The sequence below is a fragment of the Triplophysa dalaica genome, chromosome 6 (genome assembly GCF_015846415.1).
Source record: "Triplophysa dalaica isolate WHDGS20190420 chromosome 6, ASM1584641v1, whole genome shotgun sequence".
NCBI lineage: Eukaryota > Metazoa > Chordata > Actinopteri > Cypriniformes > Nemacheilidae > Triplophysa > Triplophysa dalaica.
Window position 1 is genome coordinate 4,856,058 of NC_079547.1, and position 26,085 is coordinate 4,882,142.

Here is a 26,085-nt window from a genome sequence, read left to right on the forward strand (position 1 = left end):
TAAATAAATAAAATGAGCTTTATTACTAAGTCCATTAGTGAGCAACAGGCATAATGCATGATAATATAAAAGGCATGTGATAGTCTTACAGTACAAAGAATAAGGACTGGTTAAACTTCTGTTGATTTACCCATGACGTTTCTCCCTTGAACCTGAGAAGAACAAAGATCAAATTCATAATATATCAAAAAGCATTTTAAACACTTAATAATAGTGTCTGTAATATATATATTGCACTAAACTGAAATAGTGTAAAAACAGATATGTGTAGGCCTCATACTTTAGAGCTTGGCTGGATCGGTGGGTTGGCAGGTTTCCTGTTGCTTTCCTTTTTGTGGGCACTTAATTTTTTCACACCAATGACCGGCACCTCAGATGGGCCGTGTTCACCGCATCCACCAATCACAGAATGGGAGCTGTGGCCTGAACTGCTGAAGCAACTTACACTCTCACCCGACGATTCAGAACTGTCCACTGTAACAAACACACACAACAAAGGGTGCAATTAGCAAAACATTTACTTTCTAAAAATAATGAAACATGGAAATTAAAATTAGTTTTAGTCTGGATCAGTGTTTTTGAATTGAAGACAGTTAGCAGACACTAAACGTGTAATTTGGAACGCTGTCTGCGTCATTTTTCTAAAATTTCTTTTTGGACTCTTACGCAGATGTGGTCACTGAACTAAAGAGCATCAGAAAGATTTCAATTTTCTGTACAATTAAAAAATGAACAACCATCAAGTTTGGAAAGACATTACTATGATTAATGATAATACTAATAACAGAATTTTCCTTTTTTGGGTAAATGAGCATGTACAGATGTTGAGATGAGACAATCCAAATGAGAAATGATCTTGTATGAACATACCAAGTACACTCTGGCTTCCACTATCCTGATCCACATCCTCTTCCTCCAGGATTCCTGAGGTTCCACGTCCAAACCGGACAACATCTCTGCTGGTGGGACCTATCAGATGTCCCACAGAAGAGCCCCACCCAGAAGATGATGATGAATGGCTACCAGAGGATGACGTACAGCTGGCCGAACCAGTAGAATTCAAACGAAGGACGGGAAGGCCACCTAAGGTGTCCAAGGAAATAAAACAAATGTCAATTTTACATTTCAATTTGACTTAAATTTACAATGTTAAAACGTGTTTTACCTCGTCCTGTTAAATCACAGTTGATGGCTCTGTCATTGATGGCCATCTCGCTCGGCGTGATGTCCATGAAGGGTTTATGACCGATGCCCATGAACACTCTCTCCTGCATGCGGATTTCTGTGTGAAGACCATCACAGACCTTCAGGACATTTGACATCAGCAGACAACTGTGTGTATTACTAAACTCTGGAATAGCCTTCCTGATACTATTCGAGGGTCAGACACACTCTCCCAATTTAAATCTAGATTAAAGACACATCTTTTCAGCCAAGCTTTCACTTAATGCATAGTTAATGAACAGCAGCTACGCTAATTATTCTCTTTATTCTCTTTCCGCCTCTGCCTCGGGATGCCCATCCCGAGGTATGGAAGAAGTTCCACCATGTCCAGACGACCGACAGATGCCCATCCCCAACTTGAGATTACACCAGATACAGCTGCAGACTGACTGACCATCCCAGCTCCATCTAAGGCAATTCCACCAGCTGCCAAGAGAAATATGACCATCGGACCATCCCAGCTCAGACCACTACATCCCCAACCAAGAGCAAAGACGGACTATTTGTCTTATTAATGCTGAAGTTACAATATTTGGTATTAAATGCTAAACCTAAACCACACGTCAGCAGTCTGAGTGCAGCTATGACACGTCAGAGGGGATCTGGCCCTCCCTGCTGAGCCTGGTTTCTCCCGAGGTTTTTTTCTCCATTAATCAATCATTGGAGTTTGGGTTCCTCGCCACAGCAGGGCAGTGTTGGCCTGCTCACCGGGAGACTGCACTCATTCATTTATTTATTTAATTAGAAATTAGATGTTATTTATTAGAATGAACTTACTCGTTGTATAAATACCATGCACTGTGCTGTGTTTTAACCTTTCTGTTTTTCCTGTTTGCCCATGTAAAGCTGCTTTGAAACAATACACATTGTGAAAAGCGCTATATAAATAAACTTTAATTGAATTGAGCTGTAACAGCACTAAAATCTTGTAATAATATTGCTATTAGAAGGTAATCCATTTGGAAAGTGTTAATTTGGCATCTGGTGTTGTACTGTACGTGTGATGATACACCACTGTTCTCTTGCTCCATTTCTAATTACAACCCTTTCCAAGTGTGTGTGTGTGTGCGTGCGTATGAGCACAGGGTTTTGAAAAAAAGAGGGTGTCTTATTCAGACGTCTGGCAGGCATTCAAGAACATAATTTACAGAAATTCTGCACCACACCTGAGAGCTTCCCCAACACTCATTTGTCATTATCTTATCACAAAAATATTGATAATACCTCTTCTGTTGACAGCCTGAATCTAACCTGAACCCCTCTGGGTTGACATATATATTTCTACCATGCAGCAAATTTGTATGTCTAAGTGAAAATCTTTTCAATTTAATATTTTCTTCAAATAAATATTTTCTGTGTTCATTTTGCAGGAATGACTCACATGCTGACAGGAAAGCACGAAAGAGCAAATAATTCTAAGGAAACAAAGGATTGACGTGAAATTGCGAGCATGTTTCCTGTTACTGCAATATTTTTTTGCACATAAGTTAATACTGTACATTCCCATATATAAAGTTCATATACATAGTCTATTTTCTGTTTTTATTATTATGTTTCTTACATTGTATGTATGTATGTATAGTTTGTGTATGTGTGTGCATAGCTTTGCACTGTCTTGGCATTCATTGTGGACAGCAAAGTAAGAATTTCATTGCTCAGGGAAACTTGTTTCCTCTGTGTTTATATGACATATGGAGTGAGAAAGCATGCTTCTGTGCAAAAAGACAAGGTGATCATTTATTTCCTAACACTCCTTATCACATTCCTTTGTATGACATTACCTGCTAACACTCAAAAATTATATCAACCACTAAACATTGTCGAGCGAAACTGGCTTCAGCTGCTATGAGAATGTTGCCGGAATGATTCTGTTTCATGATAATACATTATGAAAAAATTGCTTGCCTCTGTTGTGTATTGCTTGTTCCCAGAGAATTCTCTCTAAGTCTCTTGTCCAATTCTCCTTCACTTCTCGACTTTGTGCCTGAAGTATGTATGTGTCCTGTGACTTCCTTCTTCGAAACCAGATTTCAAAACACTGCCCACTGTCACCAAAATTATGGGTCATGCCAATGTCTGATGTCTGAGACACAAGAGATGGACAAGAATACAGTTACATCACCACCGAAAAAAAGAAATAAGTATTATTATCAAAATTACGAAAATATGCGTAGCCATCAATGTTTTTGACTAACGGTTTATGATTGTTATGTCAGAAGTGGTTCACCTTGAAGGACTGTTTGTAGATATACGTGTCATTCCCCACATCAGTTTTCCTAGTTTTGCTGAAGAGTATGAGATCTCGAAAGAGAAAGATGTGACGCTGACATTTTTTCTTCCTGAAGGTCAAAAGGAATGCGTCTTGACGAATCAACTGTCCTTGTTCCTTCAGATTCACCTGTACAGCCAAAATCATTTTTACATCAAAATATTATATCAGATATCCTATTTGCTTGAATTTTTAAGATCTCCAAAACTGGGCCAAGTTAAAATGCATGTTAAATTGATTTACACCAAAGCTTTTTTATGATAGTTAAAGTATATTCGATGGGCTCTCGTGTGCATTCGTCTTTGTCTACTACTTGGAGGCCTTTCGAGGCCTTTGTCTACTACTTGGAGGCCAAGACGCTCACATAATTGTGTGTTGTGTATTTTTCCTTGGTTCTCCCACGGCGCTGTACATTCATTCTTGCAGGTCAGTCATAGAAGACTGTTGATAGAAAATTGATCTAACAATGATTTACCCTACTCATTCACTTTGTGTTTCTCAATGTATATATGTATAATCAAATAATCCTTAATCTACAAGATTTTTATTTATTTTTATGACAGTGCTTGTTTCTCTTTCAAAGAACAGTTTGCCACTTACTGTATGTGCGGGTGGTGAAAGTGCACTTTATCTATAATTCTCACCACCCCGTACAGTCTTAAAATAAAGGCAAAGAAATATGAAGGTTTTTATCTTTGTAATTATATTCAATGTGTGTTGTGGTTAACCACATTGGCCCTCACATCTCGCCCAACTATCCCATTCTATAAAAACATCCTCTTTCAGTCAACATAGTCTGTTATCTGTTAATATGGGCACCAAAATAGTTAAGTATGAAACCGCCATAACTACATGACCTACTACTATATTCGATACTAAATGTTTATTGTGTGTTTATTATTACTCACATCACAGTGCTGAATGTCGTCCATGGCAAGCAGATCGTTGCCGTGGCGAAGCTGGAACTGGATGATCTCTAAGGCGGTCTGTATCTCCACACGCTCGTGGCCTGTGTGTTGCCCGCTATCACATTCCCGCAGCATGTCCTGGAGCAACAGGCTATATTTACTGATGCGCTGCACCGGCTTCAAGAGATATGATGACAGATCCATTTTATCTCCCAGCAGCTGCTGTTTTTCCTGAAATTTACAAAAAAATATTAGGTGAAGCAACACCTCACACAGTGAATGTGAATGAATGTTATCTGTGCATGCAAACTGTACAAAGATCCCAAAGACCCCTTCTGGAAGATTCTTCTGTATTTCTACAATACAATATCTTAAAAATTTCCTAATGCTACCATTATACTGTACATAATTACACACAAACACATTTTTTTATTTTACAATATAACATTCATTAAAATTAAGGAGCATTTACATTTCTTCAGGTCTCGTGTTATATTAAGGAAAATAAGGATAACTGCAGAGGTCACCTTGAAGAACTCTTTTCCATGACTGATGAGCAGTTCCTCCGAGCAAGGTTTGTTCTTGCTGTATAAAGCGTAGAGGCCAAAGTTTTCTTTCTAATTTGAGAAACATAAGGTTAGAATCATGGACTGGAAAACAGATCCCATAATCATGAGTCATCATATGTTATGTATGTATGTGTTTGCCTTTATCTGTAACGTCTTGAACATCATAATAAAATCTTTCCTAGATTGTTATCTAGTGTAGATGGGTACTACTAGATGGGTATTGGCCTGGGTATCATTTTGTTTGTAGTGATGCCACTACATAAAGTTAATTTTGTGTCAAATGTCATATGATGCCTCCTTTGACTAAGATATATTCTACATATATCGTACAAGTGTAAACATATGAGGGGTCGTCCTTAAAGCTCTCACGTGTTTTAAAAAGCAGCGTCCCACACCGAAGGGCTCTTGCAGACAGATCTCCAGCTCTTTAAGAAAGTGATGCTGGTGGAAATCCCGCAGTTTCTCCAAGTTTCCAAAGATGCCGCCTCGCTGTCCTCGCAGGTCCTGAGGAACGTCAGGACGCTCTAGCTCAGGCATGTAGTGCTCTACCACGTACCACAAAGCTCTCACATATTCCCTCTCCGTTTTGAGTAACTCCTCAATGATGAGCTGCAGTTTTCTGCCAGGAGGCAAAAGGAAAATCAAGCGCATGCATAATTGTTACTGTTAGACATTTTTGTTATAGTGTTACATTTTGATAAAGTGATAAGACTGTCTTGGCAAGACATTTAACGACATTTAACATGTCCTATTATGATTATGTACAGGAAGCGGGTTGATATCGCAGAAATAAGGCCCGAAGGTGTGATCAGGATTGTAATTTCGAGATAACAACAGGTTGCTTGTACATGATTCCTATTTAAACACTGCTACTTGCCACATAAAAAAATGGACATGAAATGTGAATTTGAAATATTTTATTAGCTAATCTTTACCAAGGCCATTTACTTTCGGTTTATAGGTAAGAAACAATGTTCAAATGTCACGAACAGGCAATTTGGTTTAATTTTTCGTATATAATCTCATATATGTTTTTAAAAGACATATTAATGTTTAATTTGACAAAAAAACCTGTCAAATTATTTGCTGGATCTCGGTTATTGTATGTTATTAGTTTTGAGAGGTTGTTATCTGGGATTATTACACACGGCTCGTTTGAATGCTTGATTCTGATTGGCCAGTCGCAACATTTGCAGGTTCGTTATTCCCAGATAACAACCTCTCAAAAGTAATAACACACAGGCAGCCGGACGCAATAAATCATTTTGAAAAATTAAATATAATTATGTCGTTCAATAACATATATGACATTTTATTTACAAATGATTAAACCAATTTGAATGTTCGTGAAATTTGAACGTTGTTTCTAATCTTAAAACCGAAAGAAGCTTTTCCTCGCGGAAGGTCTCCATTCATTAAAAATGAGCAAATAAAATGTTTAAAATTCCATTTTTTTTCTCATGTGGCAAGTAGCCGTGTAATAAGCAGGATTAAGCAGCCGGCTCTTATCGCGAAATAAGCCCCTCCAGTGTGAAATAAGACTGATCACACTGTCTGTGCTTACCTCTGTGATAACAACCAGCTGCCTGTACATTAACCCTTACATAACGAACCTGCAAATGTCACAACTGTCCAATCAGAATCAAGCATTCCAGCGAGTATGTGGGAAAGTTATTGATGGTTTCTGTGTTTTTACAAAATTATGATAAATCAACTTAAAAAACAACTTTCTTCCGCACATTACAAAAAAGAAAATTTGAAGAATGGCACCCAGTCACTTGCGCTGTTTGGTTACAAACTTTTTTCAAAATATCTTCTTTTGTGTTCTGCGGAAGAAAGAAAGTCAGGAAATAATAATAGGTCCTCCATGGTTTCTAATAGGTCCTCCATGTTTTAACATACTGCAGTCAGTAAAAAAATCTAAACAAAGGTAGAGAAATGCAGATTCTACTTGAAATTCGACATCAAATGCAATATTTGATTTCAGTCAGGATGCTGACTGAATAAACTAGCTACCTATTTAGGCAACAAGGCAACTCGATTGGTTTTTGGAATACAGCTGTATACTAGATGTTTCTTGAAAAGTACAGATTCCTTATGTCACTTACAATACAGTACTGTTGGTTTCCAATGTAGAAGTAGGCGTAGAAATCGACTCGTCCTGCGTTCTGACTGGAGAGATCATTGATTTGGTGTCAATGCTGAACATATTATTTATTTCAGCACTGTCACTTCGGCTCGGTTGAGAAACGCTAGAACAAAAGCTATCTTGGTAAGACAGATTGGAGCTCTGCCCATCGCATGATGCTCTTTCTGCATCGCTGACTGGACTTGAAACTCTTTGGAAATCTTTTTGAGAGGAATGTGTAGATGTCTGGGTCATGGGTTTAACTGTAGCATTGTCTTTACTTGTAGAAACGCTACAGCTGGTTGATGCACAAGAGCCCTCACTACACGAGCTAACCAGTGATCGATTGCGTGCCAAGCGGTACATATCATCGGGGCGTCCAAAGTTCCTGAGATCACCATCACTGTGAGAGTTCATGCGAGAGCAATTCCTGATTGCTGCGGTCTGGGCTGTGTGATATGTGGAAACACTTCCCTCGCTTGACCTTCGGTGGAAAGGGCGACCGCTGTCTTTTAACCAGACTTTGGGTGAGCTTTGCTCTTTGAGGGGAAACGATTGTTGAAGTCCTTGAACGTGTTGTTTAATCGGCAAGTTATCTTCACGTTCATCCATTTGTGTTTCAGAGTATGATAATGTGAATTGCACCAGGTTAAAGGGGATGTTTAAAAGTGTCACAGTCTCAGTATGACAGTTTCGGTTCTCTGTATGATCGCCAACTGGGTTCGTCTGGGGTTCGCCTTCCCCTTTTTCAGGAGTAGAAGTGGTAAACACATTTGGGGCCAGACTCTCCAAGAGGCCATTTGCATGTTCGGTCGCCACTTTTTCCTTTTGTGGAGATGTCGGAGGGCTCTGATTTCTATAAGAGGCCTGCAATATCTCGCGTAGCCTCTGTCTGATGTCTCGGCATTGTGCCCAGACTGCATTCCACATCCATATCCCGTCAGGGTGCCTCTCTAACAGAGCCTCTCTTTTTTCCTCAAAGTGTTGGGGTGAGAAGTCTATGAACCTCTCCTCAAAGGCCATTAGCACGCTGAAGCTTAGGCAGGCAGGAGAGGTCACGCTCCCCAAATACTGCATGCACTCTTTGACAAGTGATGAGGCCTGTAAAAACAAACAAGATGAAAAGCATTTTAATCAGATATTATTCTGAGGAACACATAACTTGAATTTTCTTCTCAAAGTTTTTCTGATACTAATATTGTTTGTAGAGTGACCAGTTTCTCCGTCTCCAAAAGTGCTCTGCCTCTGAAACAACTTTTAATTTTTTTGGCTGACCTCACTGATTTTGAAACCCCTCCCATCCAATTCAGGGTGTGGAATGCTTTCTCTTCAAGTGCTCTTGCTGTCTAGAATCAATTCCCCACCTTGCAAATTTTATCATTAGAAATACTGTTTTACTTGAAAAAATGTCCTATTATGACAGTGAAATCAGTCAATCAGCCTTTAGGGTACTTTTAAGTACCCTTTTACTTTTTTGTTTAAGGTGATTTTATACACTGTTCACCTGTTCACAGAAACGATAGAGGTCAAGAGAAGTCTCCAGCTCAGATTTACGTTCTTCAGCCCTTAAGAGGAAGCCAGTCATGTTGGTTTTGAAGCTGGTGACGGTGCAGCGAAAAGTGTCTGTTTCATGAAACTCTGTTTCTTGCCTTTTTCTCTTCACTGCCTTTATCAACAACATTCCTTTCTCCTTTTTCTCCTGGAAATCACAAAACATGTCAAGCAATATCTCAGAAATGTCTGAAAACTCATAAACTTTACCTTTAATAATTCATAACTAAAGATAGCATATTTCCAAACTATATTCATCATCAGAAAATACATTTGTTATTGCATTATGATTCATGTGCTGACCCCTTCACATAAATTCAAAATGATAACACACGCTGGAGTCCACAACACTGGCTGCCACGCATTAACTTTGTAACCCTGTGATCGGCTTTATACAGAGGGCTGATCTGTTTATCTGTGTTTGCAGAACCTGATTAAAAAAGTTACTGTTTTTGCAACTGAAAAAATGCAATGACAAATATCACATGAGTCTCATTCGAGTCTGTTTACCTTCGCTTGAATCAGAACAGACTGAATATCTCTTAGTTTTTGTTCAAGTTTCGGCAGAGTTTCCTCCTTGTCAGCATTGACCTTCCATGCCTGTTCCTCTGCGTTACACCAGATCTGGATCTATAAACATTCACAAACACTGATAATATAATTGAATTAAGTGGAGCTTTAACATTTTCCCAGCTGAAAAGAGCAGAACAGCTGGTCACCACCAGGACATTTTGTTTTGGATGTAGGACACCATCATTGGATGCGGGTGTGCCTCATCACCGGGCCTCTTATAGGACTTTTACAATAGTAATTAGTAACTACATCCAAGATCATTGTATATTTTAGGCCAGTCTTATGTCAACATATACAATATAATGTACGTGACTTGTGGGTATACTGTATGATCAATACTGGGTGGACACTAGCACTACCTATAAGTTCGAAAAACCAGTCTGGATCAACATTAAAATAAAAGCTTAGCTGACCACTTCATCCACATCCAAAGTTTATCGTAAAGATAAACAGCTGAGGAGTTTAAAATTCAGCCTCTTGTGAAACCTCCTTGAAGCCCAGCACTGTTAAAGTGATAGTTATCCTAAAAATGAAAATTCCTCATCTCATTTCAAACCTTTATAGCTTTCTTTCTTCCGCAGAACACAAAAGAAGATATTTTGAAGAAAGTTGGTAGCCGAACAACACTGGCCCCCGTTCACTTCTATTGTATGGACACAAAACCAATGCAAGTGAATGGAGGCCAGTTAACAACATCCTGATTCTGATTCTTTTTCAATCACCTTTAGACAGCATGTTTAGATAGTACTGGCTGATTTACTCTTTAGTAAACCACTGTAGCTCACAGTGTAACTTGTGTCATTGTTAGTATTTGTGTATCATCTGTGAGCTGTGAGTATAGACTGTGTCATCATAAAAATATAGTGTCATACCCTGTCAAGCGTATCTGCCGTCTCTCTCAACAGAAGAACATGTTCGAGGTGTTGGAGGGACTGGTTCGATTTCATCACTAGTGTGTGAACGGCCTCTTCCACCTGGTTATACAGACACGTCACAGACTCCATTGAGTGCCTGAATAGAGAGATGCAAACGTAAGGAAGTTATAAGCCCTGCAATGCATTTGCACTGATAGAGAGTGGCATTTATTTCTGTAAGTGGTTATAGCTTTAAAAATGACAAACTCTTTGTGAATGTAGGCCATGAGGTAACCCTGGATTAACTAACAGGTGTCCAAACATTGAGAGGGTTTAGTGACCACTTGTTCGATCCCGATTTTAAGCCTCCTGAGATTCAAATTAAGCGAGAAAACACACCTGTTGTCTTCAGAATGAACATATCGAGGCTCCTCCTTTCGCATCCTGGCGAGAATAGCCCCGCCCTCTCTTTGGAGAGCGACCAATCGCATATCTTCAAGCACTATTTTCATAGAGCTTCTTTGCTCGTCGATACAGGACATCACTTCCTGTAAAATTGGTTTAGTTAGTTTAAGAGTGGCATTCAGATATGATCATCAATGAGGTAAACACCAACCTATTCTAAATATGGTTTAACATCTGTTTTATTTCATAAAATCTGTTCATTTTCGAGCATGAAGCTTTACCTGTGCGGAGTCTGTTTTTTTAACGTCCAGTTTTCTGATCGCTGCATGCAATAATGAAGATGCCGCTTGTAGGTCGAGTTGAAAGAGGGAGAGTTTCTGAAACACACAAATACTCAACATTCACCCATCAGCGAAAAGTCCTATCCATTCAAGTGAACGCTGATTTCAGAAGGTAGTCTACAGTACAACCGTCATAACAGATCAAAATGACATTCGAGGGAAGATTCTCAACTGATTTTACCTGGTGAAATTGCAGCCAGTCCTCATGACTGTAAGGGAAGTTTCCTCCAAAGTCAGAGGTCAACTGCTGTGCATCAACCACCTTATGAAGAGCCTTCAGTGATGTCACAACATCTATCTGATAGAATTGAAAATGTATGCAGGTGACTGCAGGTTTGCCATCATTTGTTAGTGTTTAGGTACGCCAGAAAAGTCTGTTTACCTAGGAATCAGTTTAATCCTCATCCTCAATAGACCCTAACCATAAACAAATATTATGGGGCCTAAAGGTAACTTCCTGTAGACCTCCTCAAAGAATCAACAACTGCTGAGTAATTCAATACAATTAATACACAATTAAATATTAATATAATTTTATTTTACTAATTAAATATAAATAAATGGTTTTATTATAACCAAACATAGAACGGAAGTTAACTTTGGTTTTATATGTGTAATACTACAAACAACAGCAATTTCAAGTACATTTAACACATTTCAATAAAAAAATCTAAAACTCGAATAAAATCTGTGATTTAATAGCATTTAGACCTCAATGTGAACAATGTACCTAACCTGTTTAACAAGTTAACGTTACCTCAGGACAGTTATCCAGAGCACAACGTTAACAAGTCCATATAGATTGTTTATAAACAAAATGTTAATTAATTTACTGCTAGTTTTAGCTAATTGTGCAGACCACAAAATCAACTTTACGGAGTAAAGAGTAAAGTTATTGCGCTGCAAATGCAAACATTGCCAAAATAAGTTAATCTCGTTTATTCTTCTCAGTACCAAAGACTAAAAACGCTATTAATATAAGTTCTGCTACTAGTCAAATACTGAGATGGGCAAAAAATTTGTTCACTTTAAATAGGGTGACCATATGAGCCATTTCATCCTAATCCTGGCAAAGACCCATCCAGGAGAAATGGATCATCTGGTCACCTTAGTTTAAAGATAAATCAGATCAAACATTCACGAAAGAAGCGCCAGCAGCGTGAACTAGAAAGATTTATTTACTTATTAAGACTCATTCAGAAGTTCAGAACAGCCGCTCTTGCCTCATTAAGCAGCTTCAGAGTGTATAAGTATCTGATTCTGAACTCGGTGATATCAGATGTTAAATAGAGGAGTTGGCGTGGTCGGCAGGACTCCACGCAGGAGAAATTGTGAGTCATTATGAGTGTGTTTGGGTGTGATGATTACCTGTAAACCAGGATGTCTTTCGGGTCGAGGATTCACGTCTTTCTCAACAAGCATAACAATAGTGTGTACTGCATGAAGGGCCTGTTCCTATACACATAAAGACAAAGGTCAGTTTGTGAATGATACAGCAAATAACGGGCTACTTTGAATCATTCTTATAAAATCAACTACAATTTGTTTGTAGCAGAATAGATAAGTACAAACAAGAACATTGAAAACATATTTTATGTATACAATAACAATGGTGAAAAAATTTAAATAACAACGCATACAAGAAAAACAATATTATAGGCCTATAAAAATAATATAAAATCTTGGTGTGTATAAATCTATGTATAAATCACGTCACGCAACCTACGGTTTTCCGGTGAAATTCTGGGAAAACGGATAAATAAAGAAGTACAACATTTTCATTATATAATTTAAATTAGGGCTGTCAAACGATTAATCGTGATTAATCGCATCCGGAATAAAAGTGTGTGTTTAAATAATATATGTCGGTAGACTGTGCATATTCATTTTGTATTCATGAACGCATACACATAAATGCACATATTTAAGAAAAATATAACAATTAATAAACTTTTATTTAGAATTTAAATTATTGGTAAATATAAATTAATACATTTAAATATTTAGACAAGAATATATATTTTTTTGTCTTTATAAATAAAAAATTAAAATGCACAGTACACAGATATATATTATGTAAACACAAACCTTTATTCTGGATGCCATTATTTGAGATTAATTTTTTGACAGCCCTAATTTAAATACTTTTTAATTTGTGAATTTACCTCCTTCTACTCAACAATCTTCTTTGTGTACATCTTTAATGTTTGAAAAGTTGCTTTATTGCCTCCTTGTGAGCCTTTTGAGCATATATGCATCCAAATATATTGTTCATCTTGTGTATTTTCCTAATGTATTGTGGAAAAAAGGGTATTGTATTTCAATTTGCATCGGTTTGGCAGGGATGTCCTCACCTGAACCAAGAGCAGAGATTTATAAAAGACAGAGGGCAGTGGAGATTTCCTGCTGTCAATCACAACGGTCAGTCCGAGATCTCTCACCTCCATCCTACATATACACACACTGTTTTTAAGACCGTGCATGACTTTGAAATTAATGAATGTAAAAAATACTTGAGAGCAATTTTTTTTTAATTTGTACTGTATATTTTATATGCTACCTGATTTTAAATAAAAGTTCTAAAGTTCTAAAACTTCACAAAAATAGTGTGTAACTAAAAATACACTCCAATTGCAAAGTCCAATTCACACTAAACGTCTCAATTACTCATGCAGCTACTGCCCTCTTGTGGTGACAGTCTTGTGTGTTTGATACCTGGGTATGGAGTGCAGGTAGAGCAGCAGTCTGCAGAGGTCCAGAGGAGAGTGCTGGGTCGCTCCCCACCCTTTCCGTCCCCCGTATACCTCCACCACAGCTCGACCAGCTCTGTCACGACTCCCTGATGTTGGTAAAAAGACATTAGTTTGTCCACAGCAGATTTAATTAGGAATGTTCTTTGTTTCCCGTAATGAGATAACAAAGCGCTGCATTCTGACTACTAAAGGTGTGTTCAGCTCTTCCGTATTTTGACTATATTCATAATAGAATAGAATGCTAGGTTTATAATTTACTATGCAGTATGGATTGCATACTGCCTTCTACTGCTTGAAAATAGTATCTGCAACATTATTCTATATAATATACATTATTCGCATAATCTCATCACTTTGCACTTGAGTTGCATCATCTTTTTTACATTTTTAATACATTTTTGTGTAATTTGAGTGAACTTCTTTTTGGCAGTCTGAGAAAAAAGGTTTTAATGACATTCTTAATTAAAGGTTGACTACATTGCATTGTGGGATATATTGTATTCCCTGCATCATGCATTGTTGTGTACTTACATTTTTTGATAAAATTTCTGCCTGAGAAATGATTTTTAACTGCTTTGGTGTCCCACTGAGTTTGAAATTATTGTGTATGTTCATTTGTGTTCTGCATTTTGAATACCAGTCAAGACTTTAATCAATGATTTTACACCATCAAATTTCAATTGTAAATGAACAGTAGGCATACCTGGCAAACAGATCATTCCTAACTGTAGAAGACTCTTGATTGTGGAGTCTTGGGAAAAGAGAGTTGCCTGCCCTGCACTCTCAGTTCGGCTCATCTGGAGCTGGTCATTGTTGATGTCCTGGAGCACACCTCCATTGCCAGCTGGAGTTCCAAGTTTCCCAGATAAGGAAACTTTTAAAAAACATAAATAATCATCATGTCACTGTCATCACTGATTTGTTTTACTGTATCTAGATTTATGTATGAATATACTGTAGTTTGGCAACATATCCAAGCCTTGTTATTGTTTATTGGGTTTAAGACAACGTTTAACAGCTAGATGGTGCTATTGAAGTACATTTTTCCCTTTCCAGAAAGAAACTTCTCAACTAAAGCAATGGGCATCCAATTCCCATTCAAAGAGACATGAAACAGCTTCCCCATAAACGGTGGGGGGTGTAGTTATTTTTGTACTCTGGTGCTTGGTTGTAATGAATGCTTTGGTTCTGTTCTGCAAAAAAGGAAAGATCAGATGGAGGGCTTCAGAAATTCCCCATGTGGAACGCCTCGCATGCTGTTGACCTTTGACCTGTGTCACACTGCACTCTTTCAAGATGACCTTTCAGATGGGTATATTTTCCTCCCGGCAGAGAAAAAGGGTCAAGGTTGTCTGTAAATCTGCCGAAATGCCTTGTTGCGCTTGATGTGTGCATGCAAAATGACATAGTGAGGATTCTAATGGCAGACAGCTACTAGACTCGAGACAGGGCTTCATATTAATGACTAAGGATTGTTGTTTTTACAGACAACTGTTCACAAGGGACTGTGCTTTTGATTTATAAAAATAATCTAGAGGAGTTACTTTGTGTGTTCTTTCAAAAGCAAATTGAGATTTGATGAAAGAAAAACATCTGTATGCAATCTGTTAATATAAACAGATCGGGACTACAGAAGGATGTTTCTTTGTGTTTGTTGTAAATGCTTGTGACATCTCATAACAAATTACAACCAGAAGTTCATGTTCACTCACCCTTTCGTTCGTGTCGTCTGGTTAATTTCGGGGACACCAAATTAGCAGTGTGTTTTATTCCCTGGATTATAGATACAGTCGGGATGATCCCTGGATAGATGTCACTGTGGCTTCTGTTGGTCGCCTTGTGTGACTGCATGCACTCTCTGGCTGTTTCTGAGACGGATGAAGACGAGCGGAATTTTGGCCGGCTTTTGCCTGCCACTTTCAACACCTGTGCAGGTGAATCCAGGTCTCTTCCGCGCTGTCTGTCATCACTGGGGATTTTGTAATCCGATGGACTGTTCTCATTTTGAAACTCGATCTGACTGCATTGACGCTGAAATAACAGGGATGTTTGTTCGGAGTTCTGTGTGAGCTGGTTTTGCTGAATGATATTGAGTCGCCGCAAACACAGATCTTGTCTGAGGCCACTGTGGTCGGGTAATGCCCTTAGCCCCATTTTAGGCAAGTGTTGGGTTTTGGCGTGCTTCTGACCGCCGACTCGCACCTGAAACTGATCTTGTCTGATGGAGTCGTTGAGACAGGGGAGTCTTTTGTCATGTAATGCTCTATTTCCCACTGCAGTCTCGTGAAGATCATGTGACTTGTGGTGTTTTGCTTGGGCGGTGTCTGGGCTCTGTTGAGATGGACACTGCTCAGGAGATTTCTCCCTTGAACTACGGCCAGGAGGTACGCTCTCACTTGGCCGGGTTGACTTCTGACAGACGTTTGTTGGACTTTGCTCTACTTGGGCTGATTTCTCATAGCACTGTATTGGGTTTTTGTCTATTTGGTTTGGTGTCTGGCCAGACATGCAGCGTGGATGTTGGAGGCCAACTACATATCTCTCACAGCTTGGCTCAGCCTCCGCTACGTCTGGCTTTGATTCATCCACGGGACGGAGCATACTTGCTCTCTCAAAATGTACAGGGTTTCGTAGAGCTGCCATGTAGGACTGTCGATACCTGCATTTGGATTCCAGATTGTTCTGCATGCTCTCTGGTGGCTGTATGGGTTGCAAGTATAGGTTACTGTTCTTATCTAAGACGCTGAAATGCTCATCACACAGGTTGCTTTTTGCTTCAGGCTGAGCGGTCCTGACCATCTTGAAGCTTAGTGGTTGTGTTGGCATTTCTATTTTGTTGAGTGTCTGTTTCTCCTTTGTGAACTCCAGCAAGTCCACATATTCCCCTTCCAGCTCTCGGTCGTGCCTGCTGTCCCAGGTGTTGGGAGAGACCCAACCAACCGGTTTTCCAGCAAAACTGCTGATTGGGTTTCCATGCTCAACCTTAACCAATCTGGTGCCACCCTCCACCAGCTGAACCGAAACAACCGTTCCATCTTCGGCAGGAAGGATCCTGGTGTCCATCTCAATTTGCAGGAGATCTACAGGTAACTGTGAGTGTGCCACGTTTTCAGAAATCTTAGTCTGAAGATCATCCACTTTGAGAGTTGCCATCATGCAAGATGTTGTTTCAGCCCAGGTATTAGCTTTGGGTCTGTCAAGAAATTCCGGGTTAGAGATTTCAGTCCAAGGGACCTTTACAACCCCCCGGTCGGAAGATAGCACACACTGATGGAGATGATTACCATGACGGCCCTCATTTATTTCTCTTAACCAAGACTTGGTGAAAATGCTCGGGTAGGATGTCTCGGGTATTGGTATACCCTCGACTTCGGGACCCTGCGGCACTCTGGAGCCTGCTTGAAGCACCAGATTGTCCTGCCCCAGGAGGTCTTCCTGCACAAGAAGACTTTTGAGTACAATTCGGGCTGACTGATCTCCAAAAGGCTCCACCTGCAGGTAGAAATCTCCAGGCCGGAGCAGTAAAGGGTTGATAGGGGCTAGCTGAACCACCACACGATCACTTAGGCACAATGGCCAACCCTCACAACGAAAGAGGACATCAGAGTATGCAGCCTAGTTGAGAAGAGAAAGCAAAAAGTTGGTTGAGTGGCTAAAAAATTTAAGTGTAAAGGGTTTTATGACTGCCAGATTCTTAAAGGCTCATGACTTTTCAATGACGTTGGTGAGATTGACTTTATTGATGCCATTTATTGGCTTAGACACAAACATTCTTGAATCTCCTTCAGATGAATCTGCCTCAGAAGGGCTTTGATCTTTCTGAAAATAAAGCAGAATCCTTGTCTAGTGGACAAGACAAGGTATCTTGTGGGAGCCGTACCATACAAATCCTCATGGATGAAAGGACTGCGCAGGAAACTGCTTTCATTTTGCAGTGAATTTCACTTGATTCTTTGAACATTAGTTCACGTGAAAATCATTTACCAATGCCATGGTATTCTAAAACCATCTGACATTTTTCTTGTGTGTAACACAGATGAGGAAATTCTGAAGAATTGTACTGTTTTTAATAATTGGAGCATATAGTGAGCACAGCCTGTCAAGTTTAAACAGATTAGAAAAGCATCACACTGTAAATGACTGAAACAGTAGTCCACAGAACTTGTGCGCTGTACGTCAAGTCTTATAAAATCTTGAGTTTAATTGCGGAAGTGGCTGAAATTGAAATGGTGTTTTACTTAAAAACATATTTCATTTGCATTCTTGGGAATAAAAGACTCATATGTTGACTGCTTTTGAGATAGTTTTTGAAATAGCACAATATTTGTGTATGGTCAGGCGGTTTGTTCTATGATTACTGTAACATTTCTTAAAATTTGTGTTCGGAGGAAAAGGTTTAAATAAGGAGTCAATAATGACAAAATGTTAATTTCAGGTTGAACTGTTTCCTTTTCATTTGCTTCATAGGCTTTTCATCACCTATGAATTGTTCGGTGTTACTATCAGATATCAGATCTTAAGCAGTGATGTTGTGTTCTGCTGAGTAAGTTGTACTCACACACGCAGCTTGCTGTACACTCTCTAAGATGTGTTTGGCTGGGATGAGAAAGTCCAGCAGGCACTGCAGCGCATCTCCATGGTAACGTTCCTCAATGGTGCGAAAGAGTTGGCTGAGAACAGTGGGAGCAGTGGCCTCAAAAGGAGGGTAAAGGGCCGACAGCGTGCTCTGAATGGACCACTCCAGAGATGACGGGTTCTGATGGGAAAAATGAGAGAGAGATTTATTTTAGAGCTGTCAGTTGATTAAGACTTTACCTCAAATAATGGAGACAACTGCACAATGTTAACAATCCTAACTTATTATGATCTACAGCAAGCTAGCTTTGAAATATAAAAAGGTGGAAAGAACCCGTCCTCCTTTCCGAGCTCTCCACCAAGCCACACCACCTTAGGTCAATGACTTTCATTCACCGATGAGACATTACAGTAAAACACGGCAACAATAATTATTGTGTGTAATATATGTGTTTAGTAGGCGATGCAATGTAACGCAAATACATACGTTGACAGGTCAGACCGGAGACAGTGATTGTACGGATTTTACAGTCTTGAGACTTCTACGGAAGGTATATAATTGTTTATATTTGGACCGGTTTAATTATTGATTGCCATCAGGATGTGAAGATGCTAAATACATTGCTTACCATAAGTTTAAAATATTTTTTGCTGCACATTTTTACATTTCATTTTTTATACTAAATGATTGTGTTTAACATTGACTTAGTTTCTCTAGCCTTGTAACAAATATCCAGGGTTACATCTCAGGACACATTATACTCCAGGCATTATATTTATAAACGCCCTGAATCCTTTGTTTGAAGAAGTGAAATGAGGCTGTTGTCAACTGCCCGAGGCCAAACCTTTTCATAACTTCAACCCCTCCTAAATCTCACTTGCAAAGCCCAAGAGCGAAACAATGAAGTTTTTGGCCTCATGAAATAGATCTGTACTGTCGTCCATCTGAAGGAAATATGGGCTCTTTAAAGTATGTTTGTCCAAGATACACTTCATTTGAGATGGCCCATGCAGGGGTGATCTGTCTCATTAGACAAGTAAAACAAAAGAGAACATAGAAAACTGGATCTGAACCAGCCCAGCGCTGAGAGAGGGATCACAAATGTTTATGTACTGAACATATGCGCATAATCCAGAAACATCAGTGATCGTGTATGTACGTGCGCTTTTGTAGGATTACTGCAGATACACTGGTGATTCTCATATTTGCTCTCCCAAATATTTATCATGCATGTATTTCGGCAAGCTCATGAAAATGTTGAGTTCAGGTTTCAAGTGTTCGACTTGGAGTGATTTGCAAAGCAGATGTAGGAAGATCAAGACTGGGAGTGTTGTGTGGAAAATGAATGAAAGCTCCTGTCTGAGAAAACCTGTTCAAGGGCGAATAACACGCTGCCACAGGTCAGAGTTTAAGACTGTTAGACTGAATGTTTAAAGTGATCTTTATACACCGCAGTTAAATGATTAACCATGAAAAGAAACTAATCCTTTTAACCTGATAAGTATTTTGTGGGTTTTGTTTTTTTAACTGTAAGCTCAACAGACTTCTGGTTAGGATGATTACAGGACCCATGTGGGACCTCAGACAGGAAGTTTATGTCTTCTTGAGAAGAACAATAAACAAAAAAAATCAACTTAGCAACGCTTGGCAAACCCCAAAATGCTACGCATTGTGACTTCAAATTGATGCTTCATGAATTGAGGGGCCTCGTTCACCTCCAGACCCTCAGTCTGATCTCTGTTGTTTTAGTCATTGTGTGACACAGACGTCAGATGTCTCATCCGAAAAGTATGCTGATGTTAATCTTCTGTCTGAGTTTGTCTGGGATAGGCTCTCTCGCTGATTTACGGAATCCGGCGATGAATGAAAAGCATATTTGATTATTATCTTCTCAACTTCTATGTGTATTTGTTTTTGAGCAGCATTAGTACACCACCTCCCTCAATATGTTTAATGATTAATAACTCATTACGACTGTAGACAGACACAATAGCTTTTCAGTTTAATCGTTAACTGATATTTTTGCGTCTCATTCAGGGTGGTCCACTCTCGACCAAGTTTCTAACCTTGCCGGTCCTCTGGATGAACCTCCTGAAATCTTTTCCCTTTCGGTAAACACTCCTCTTGTTCTGCCCAGATCACTTACTCAATGTGGCCCTGGGCCCGGTGCTCTGCTTACCCCCCATCCTCTTACATTACACACCCACACCTAAGTGTTCCCAACACGTCCAAGTCAAACTTCTTTTAACAAATCATCAGGATCCCAAATGAGGGATATCTGGAGCCTGGCGTTGTTCCCGTTGTCTGGAAGTTGCGGTCAGGAGATTGTCAATCGCATATTCATGGATGGTTATATGGAGCACCAAAGTCCAGCCTGGATTGAGCCTCCTGGCTGAAGTTTGGAAAGTTAATTGAAAGGCTCATTTGATATCTGGAGATGTTTGTAAGTGCATGCTTTCATGTGTGAAGACACTTTAAACATTCATCCGAAAGAAAATAATGTTTAACAGATGCGCCGTGATCTCACCTACAGCTTCGGCTCAGTCACTAGATTCGATGCTACGGTTTCTAACTCTGAATTAAATGTAAATACCTATTGCGGGTTATCATTTGGCAATGCGTAAGGCTGTCTGTAATTACACAGAGAGAAAATGAAATTTTACAGACCAAAGCTCAGCTGTAAGCTTTCGTTCTGAGAGATTGATTTCATTCAGTCATGAGAATCTGATATGCTTCATAAATCATAAGTGTCATACATTTATGACTCTCTTTCTGCTGCAGAACACAAATGAAATAATTTAGAAGAACGTTGGTAACCAAACAACACTGGCTACGATTGACTTCAATTTTGTGGACACAAAACCACAAAGACATTCTTTTCATATCTTCGGTGTTCCACAGAAGAAAGAGTCGTATACAGGTTTTAAGGGACAAGAAATCATAAACAGAAATTTGACCGAACGCTGTTGTGGTCTGTGGAAATACGATAGGTGTATAAATATATATTGGAATTGCAAATAGTTCCAGGAAGGCACCATACAGTGTCGAAATGATGTGTTATGTGCACAGAATATGTCTCGACTTGTACAGTACATCTGGCACAGGACAAAAGAGGCACTTTTGGCATTTAAAAGCCTTTTCTTCAGCTCTGTTATCACTTCAGGGCAGCACGAAGAATGCAACAGAATAAACAAATGGTCGTAGCCTGAAAAATACATCTGCACTCCTGACATTGACACCGATTTTACAGCCTTTCAGAGTTTCTCATTTCAACAGTCAAATTCCAAAACGTTTCTGTCTTGTCCTTCCTTTCCTCGCTGTCTTTAAGACACTGTTGTCTTTGTGTCTGAGCCGCTATAGTTTTACTCCTCACAGAAGGAGTTTGGCACAATGTTCTGCATTCACAGCGTAATGGACCATTCTCCAGCCTCTGCCCACTCTCGGCAGACAAACATCCACAACATCTGACTCGCTACGCCTTTTTTACTTCACTTGTTAGGCTACACTTTTCCAAAGCTGTCTCTGTTTGAAACAGGTTGAGCAATTAAGGATCTTATCATCTAGAATTTTTTTTGTTGCAGAGGATATTTTGGACGGATATGTGGTAAAGGTTCTCTGTGTTCGAGCGGGGTTTGGTTTGGAACCCAGGTTTTCATCATCCTGTGGTGTCCCACGGGATTAATATAGCATAGAATGAATAGAAAAATAGGGAGTTTTGGTTTTCTAAATGTCTCTTAAAATTTAAGGTTTTCAGGTTCTGTCATGGCATTAAAAATGATGGTCTCTTCTGTGCATCTATGTTCAATGCAGCCTGTGTGTTTTTTCCTTTACATTGAATAGTTCTAGTGAATTGTTCAGATTTTTCAAAGATGAGGGCACGTCACACCACCTGTCCATGTTGGCACATTGTCTATTTTGACTAGCTTGACCAATGAATTTGCAACAGAATGCCACAGAATTTGTTTGGGTGTGCCTTTGACGACATCAACAAAATATGTAGAAAATGTCTTTTTATATTGCTATCCCATGCACAATTATTGTTTTGCATTATACTTTTAGATTGACCATTATTATTGCAGAAGTTCTATCTGCGAGAATAGAATAGAATAAAATAGACCTTTGTTGTCATTGTTCGGACATACTGTTTAGCAGCTCTTCAGAATAGCAGCAAACATAAAACAACAATGCAAATGAACTCTTTTCTTTTTTCAAATAAAATATTTTATCTCTCATTGCCTTTTCTTTATTGGGCATTCTTTGTTTCTCTACAGTCTATTCATAAATTAGTTTTATAAAGACACTTTATAAAGAACATTTACATTCAGAACATATTTAATCTTAACACAGTCATACATCACTGTTGACACTTGCAGGTCTACATCTTTCTATACGCACCTCCAACTTATTAAACAACTTGTATATTTTCTAGACTTTCTTCCCAGTTTGCCCTGCAGATGAAACGACGCTTTGTGGTTTCTCGCTGAGATCCAAGACCGCAAAGCTACCTCCAAATGATCCAGAATATCATATTTCATTAGAATTTGATTGAGGGTCATGGGACATATTTCCAAAATAAATATTAGCAGCTCAAAACACACAGACAGCCGTGACTCCCACCGTAACACACATGTACAGAATATCACTTACAGTTTCCCACATTTGAGAATTCTTCAAACGTTTTGCATTGTTTCCACTATCAGGGTGCAGATCGATCAGAAATTCACTGCAGTAAAAATGTCATTAATATTTCCATTAATTTATAAAGGCCAACTTGGGATGTTAAAATTTTGTACAACTCATGAAAATATACTGCACTTTCTTTGTTTGTGTTATAACAGACAGATAACAGTGATTTTAACAGGGAACCATTATCACTGATGTCATCGTTTTGGGGTAAATGCAGTAGATTATGAGACCGCTAGCCATGCACCAGTTTGATTGAAATGTAGAAAAGAAAGGGAAGAACTGACCAGGTTCTTACTGTGGTTTTGGCAAATGCACTTTAAACCTGGCTTTTATGCTCCATATGATCTAAGGATACTGATCTGGAATCTGAGACACCAACTGACTGAACATCTGGATGTGCAACATGCTAATAAAGAGCAGAAGTGAATCAGTGCTGTCTGTGTGTGCACGACAGGAACTCGGAGGGGTCAGAGAAAACAAAATGCACATCACACACAGCTGTTGATGCTCGCCTTTAATGTGATACAAAGGCATACAAATATTTCAGCCGCCAGGATTTTGGCAGGACGTTTTACGACATGTCATCATAGGTCGTGTGGTTATCCTCCGAGAAAATGTGTTAGCTTTGCTGGAAAAATCGCTTTTCTTTTTTTTTATGTTCTGTCCTTAATGGATCATATTCAACAGTATGCAGCTCGCCAATTCTATTCGCTAATATGTCAAATCTAGTGAGCCTTCTACATAGTGAGCATTTTACACGGTTTACAAAGTCTCTCCCAGACGTTAAATAAAATAGTCAAATAATAAAGGTTGCCATGCATTTTACGCTGTTAGCATCATTAGCTTAGCAATATGCAAATGCCAAACTCAGACAGTATAGAGGACCCAACTAGGGTTTGAAATGCAAACATTTACAAAAAGCACCAGTTTTAACCGGCCTGCACGTATGTTTTCCTGAATTCCTGTTATTTTGGGACTTTCAGTTTTTACGAAATTGTTTGTCAATAATTGCACTTCTGTGGATGTTTGGTTTAAAACCTATCATAACAGATGCCAGGAGTTGGGTATGTGTGATGTGTGTGAGTGTTGTTTGGAAATATTTGTACTTGTGTGTTACTGGTTTCTTCAAGGTCCGTCAGAGGTCGTAACGGCCCGAGCACAGCGAGAGCGTTGTTTGTGTGCGTGAATGTGAGAGTCTGGTCTAATGTTGTTTTCATCCGGCGAGTGCAGCTGTCAAGCGCACACATCAGCCGTAGTGTGAAAACAAGTGTGCAGGTGTGCACCGTGCAGCCCTCCCTACACGGAACGCTAAACCTATCGCAGAAATATCCCACAACTCAATCCCATAACTCCACAACTCAGTTTCACATTAGGATGTTGCTGTAACGTGTTGACAAGTGTTGCATAATAAGAATTGCTTTTGCAAGACCAATCTACTGTACACTTTATTCTACCGATGTACTAAAGTGGGTGTGTGCAGTGGGATTTTTATCTCATTCACTGACTTACAGTGGTCTGCTTTAACAAAATAGAGCGTCCGCCCCGTCTTTGTTTTCTTTATTTTCTCCATAGAGATTTCAGAAGATTCTTCAATAAAGGTTTAAATCAATCCAGACAAAAGCTGTGAACTTAAATTCCTGAGGAAATGAAATCTCATGAAGCATTGCGAGTGATGATATAGATTCTAATTTGACAGTACAATGAAACCATTGTTTCTAATAATTCATGGTTTTGTAAAAATCAGTATAGTTTGTTTTTCCAGATGCGTTTATTTGTTGCAAATTATTCAAAAGTATTCAAATCTGGAAGTAGATTGAGAAGGAGACGTGATTGATTCATTCAAAGTGTTCCACAAGAGCGGGCGTCACTAGTGAGATTGTCTATTTCGTTTCCATGGTAATTAGACTTCTCTGATTGGTAGATCTCACTTTAGGATAGTGTAGTTTATTAGTGAGGATGAGGCTGGTAAACAATATTTTTATTGTAAAAATTATTGTAAAAGCCCATGATTCTAGATCAATACGAACTGTATTGATATAGAATTTTAATGTAATTTTCGTTTATTTTTTAGAAGCTTGAATGGGACACACAATGTATATTTTGTCAAATTTTGAGTCAACAGAAGTGTCAGAAAAGCCACAAATAAGATAAATGCACCTGATCATATAACTTAAACAACACAACAGAAAGTTTGTGGAAGCTGTCGGACCCCCGAACATCATCAGTCATTCAAACCAGACGCTTTAGAAAGAAACTGAGATGTGCTTTGGAAAGTGGGTCACGTGAAGAAGTTCTTGATCAGGTTCAAATATCTAACACCACATTTTAAAATCTGCATTTTTTTTGCAAAACAAACTTCTTCTGTAAAGGGCTTTACTGAGTCACTGATCAAAAGTTCTGCAAGTTGTTTTTGACGAAAGTGTTTTTGACATTGACCATATAAAATTGCTACCATTAAAGCACAAACGTCTCTGGATAACATGGATGTTTTGCATAAACTTAGTCTGCGATAGCTCCACTACTTCTGTCAATGATACAGTAGGTGGACATATGAATTGCAAAGACAGATATTCATGTCAACCTAATGTACATAACCTTTAGTTATTGTCCAGTCTACAGATACATGGAGACAAGGGTAGCAAGATAGCTGATCATAAGTCAGTTTTACAAGTTCTTTAGCTTTGTTTTTAGAGGTCACAATATATCTCGAACTGGAATTTCTGAACTTGGTACAGCTGTGGTTGACCAGAACCATTCATTGTGCACTTAAAAAGAAATTGGATGCAACATTAAATCTTAACCCGCAGCTATCAGTAGTTCAACGGATCAGTCATACAACGCTCACACAATATGTGATGTAAAAACCGAACAAGTTTTATTTACCATCTTGATGACTGGATCCAGTCTACTTTGCTGTCATCTTCTCTCCAACAAAACAAACTCCCGATTTACTTCTGGAGAGAAACTGGCACCATTCCCATGACTCCTTACATCCAGAGGTGCATTGAGGGCGTCTGTTGTGCTGGTATTTTTGGAATACAGCGGACGACAGCCATTGTTTAGCAAGTTATTGCAAGTCGTCTTCTGAAAACTGCTAAATGTCAAGCGGGGTGATGTCGGCTCACTGCGCTGTTTTGTCTTGACTGTAAAGAGCTTTTTCAGCGTGACAGAGAGAGAGAATGTAAAGTCTGAGAGAGGAGGAGGAGGAGGTCTTTCTTTCAGAGGAAATCCCCCTGAAGGGTTTTCAT

The 26,085-nt window shown here is 39.1% G+C and overlaps 1 protein-coding gene across 1 annotated transcript; it reads right to left on the bottom strand.

Moving 5' to 3' along the window:
* Positions 1–26,085, bottom strand: quo (quattro). Its single transcript, XM_056750985.1, has 23 exons — positions 25,721–26,085; positions 18,134–18,331; positions 15,288–17,190; positions 14,279–14,449; positions 13,538–13,661; positions 13,177–13,270; positions 12,191–12,277; positions 11,004–11,120; positions 10,763–10,858; positions 10,476–10,624; positions 10,095–10,233; positions 9,160–9,279; positions 8,603–8,797; positions 7,079–8,199; positions 5,340–5,589; positions 4,929–5,018; positions 4,402–4,632; positions 3,452–3,622; positions 3,130–3,307; positions 1,166–1,282; positions 871–1,083; positions 281–474; positions 1–152 (listed from the first exon to the last, which is right to left on the bottom strand). Exons 1-23 carry the CDS (start codon positions 25,721–25,723, stop codon positions 111–113), a joined length of 6,003 nt encoding a protein of 2,000 aa, XP_056606963.1. The 5' UTR covers positions 25,724–26,085; the 3' UTR covers positions 1–110.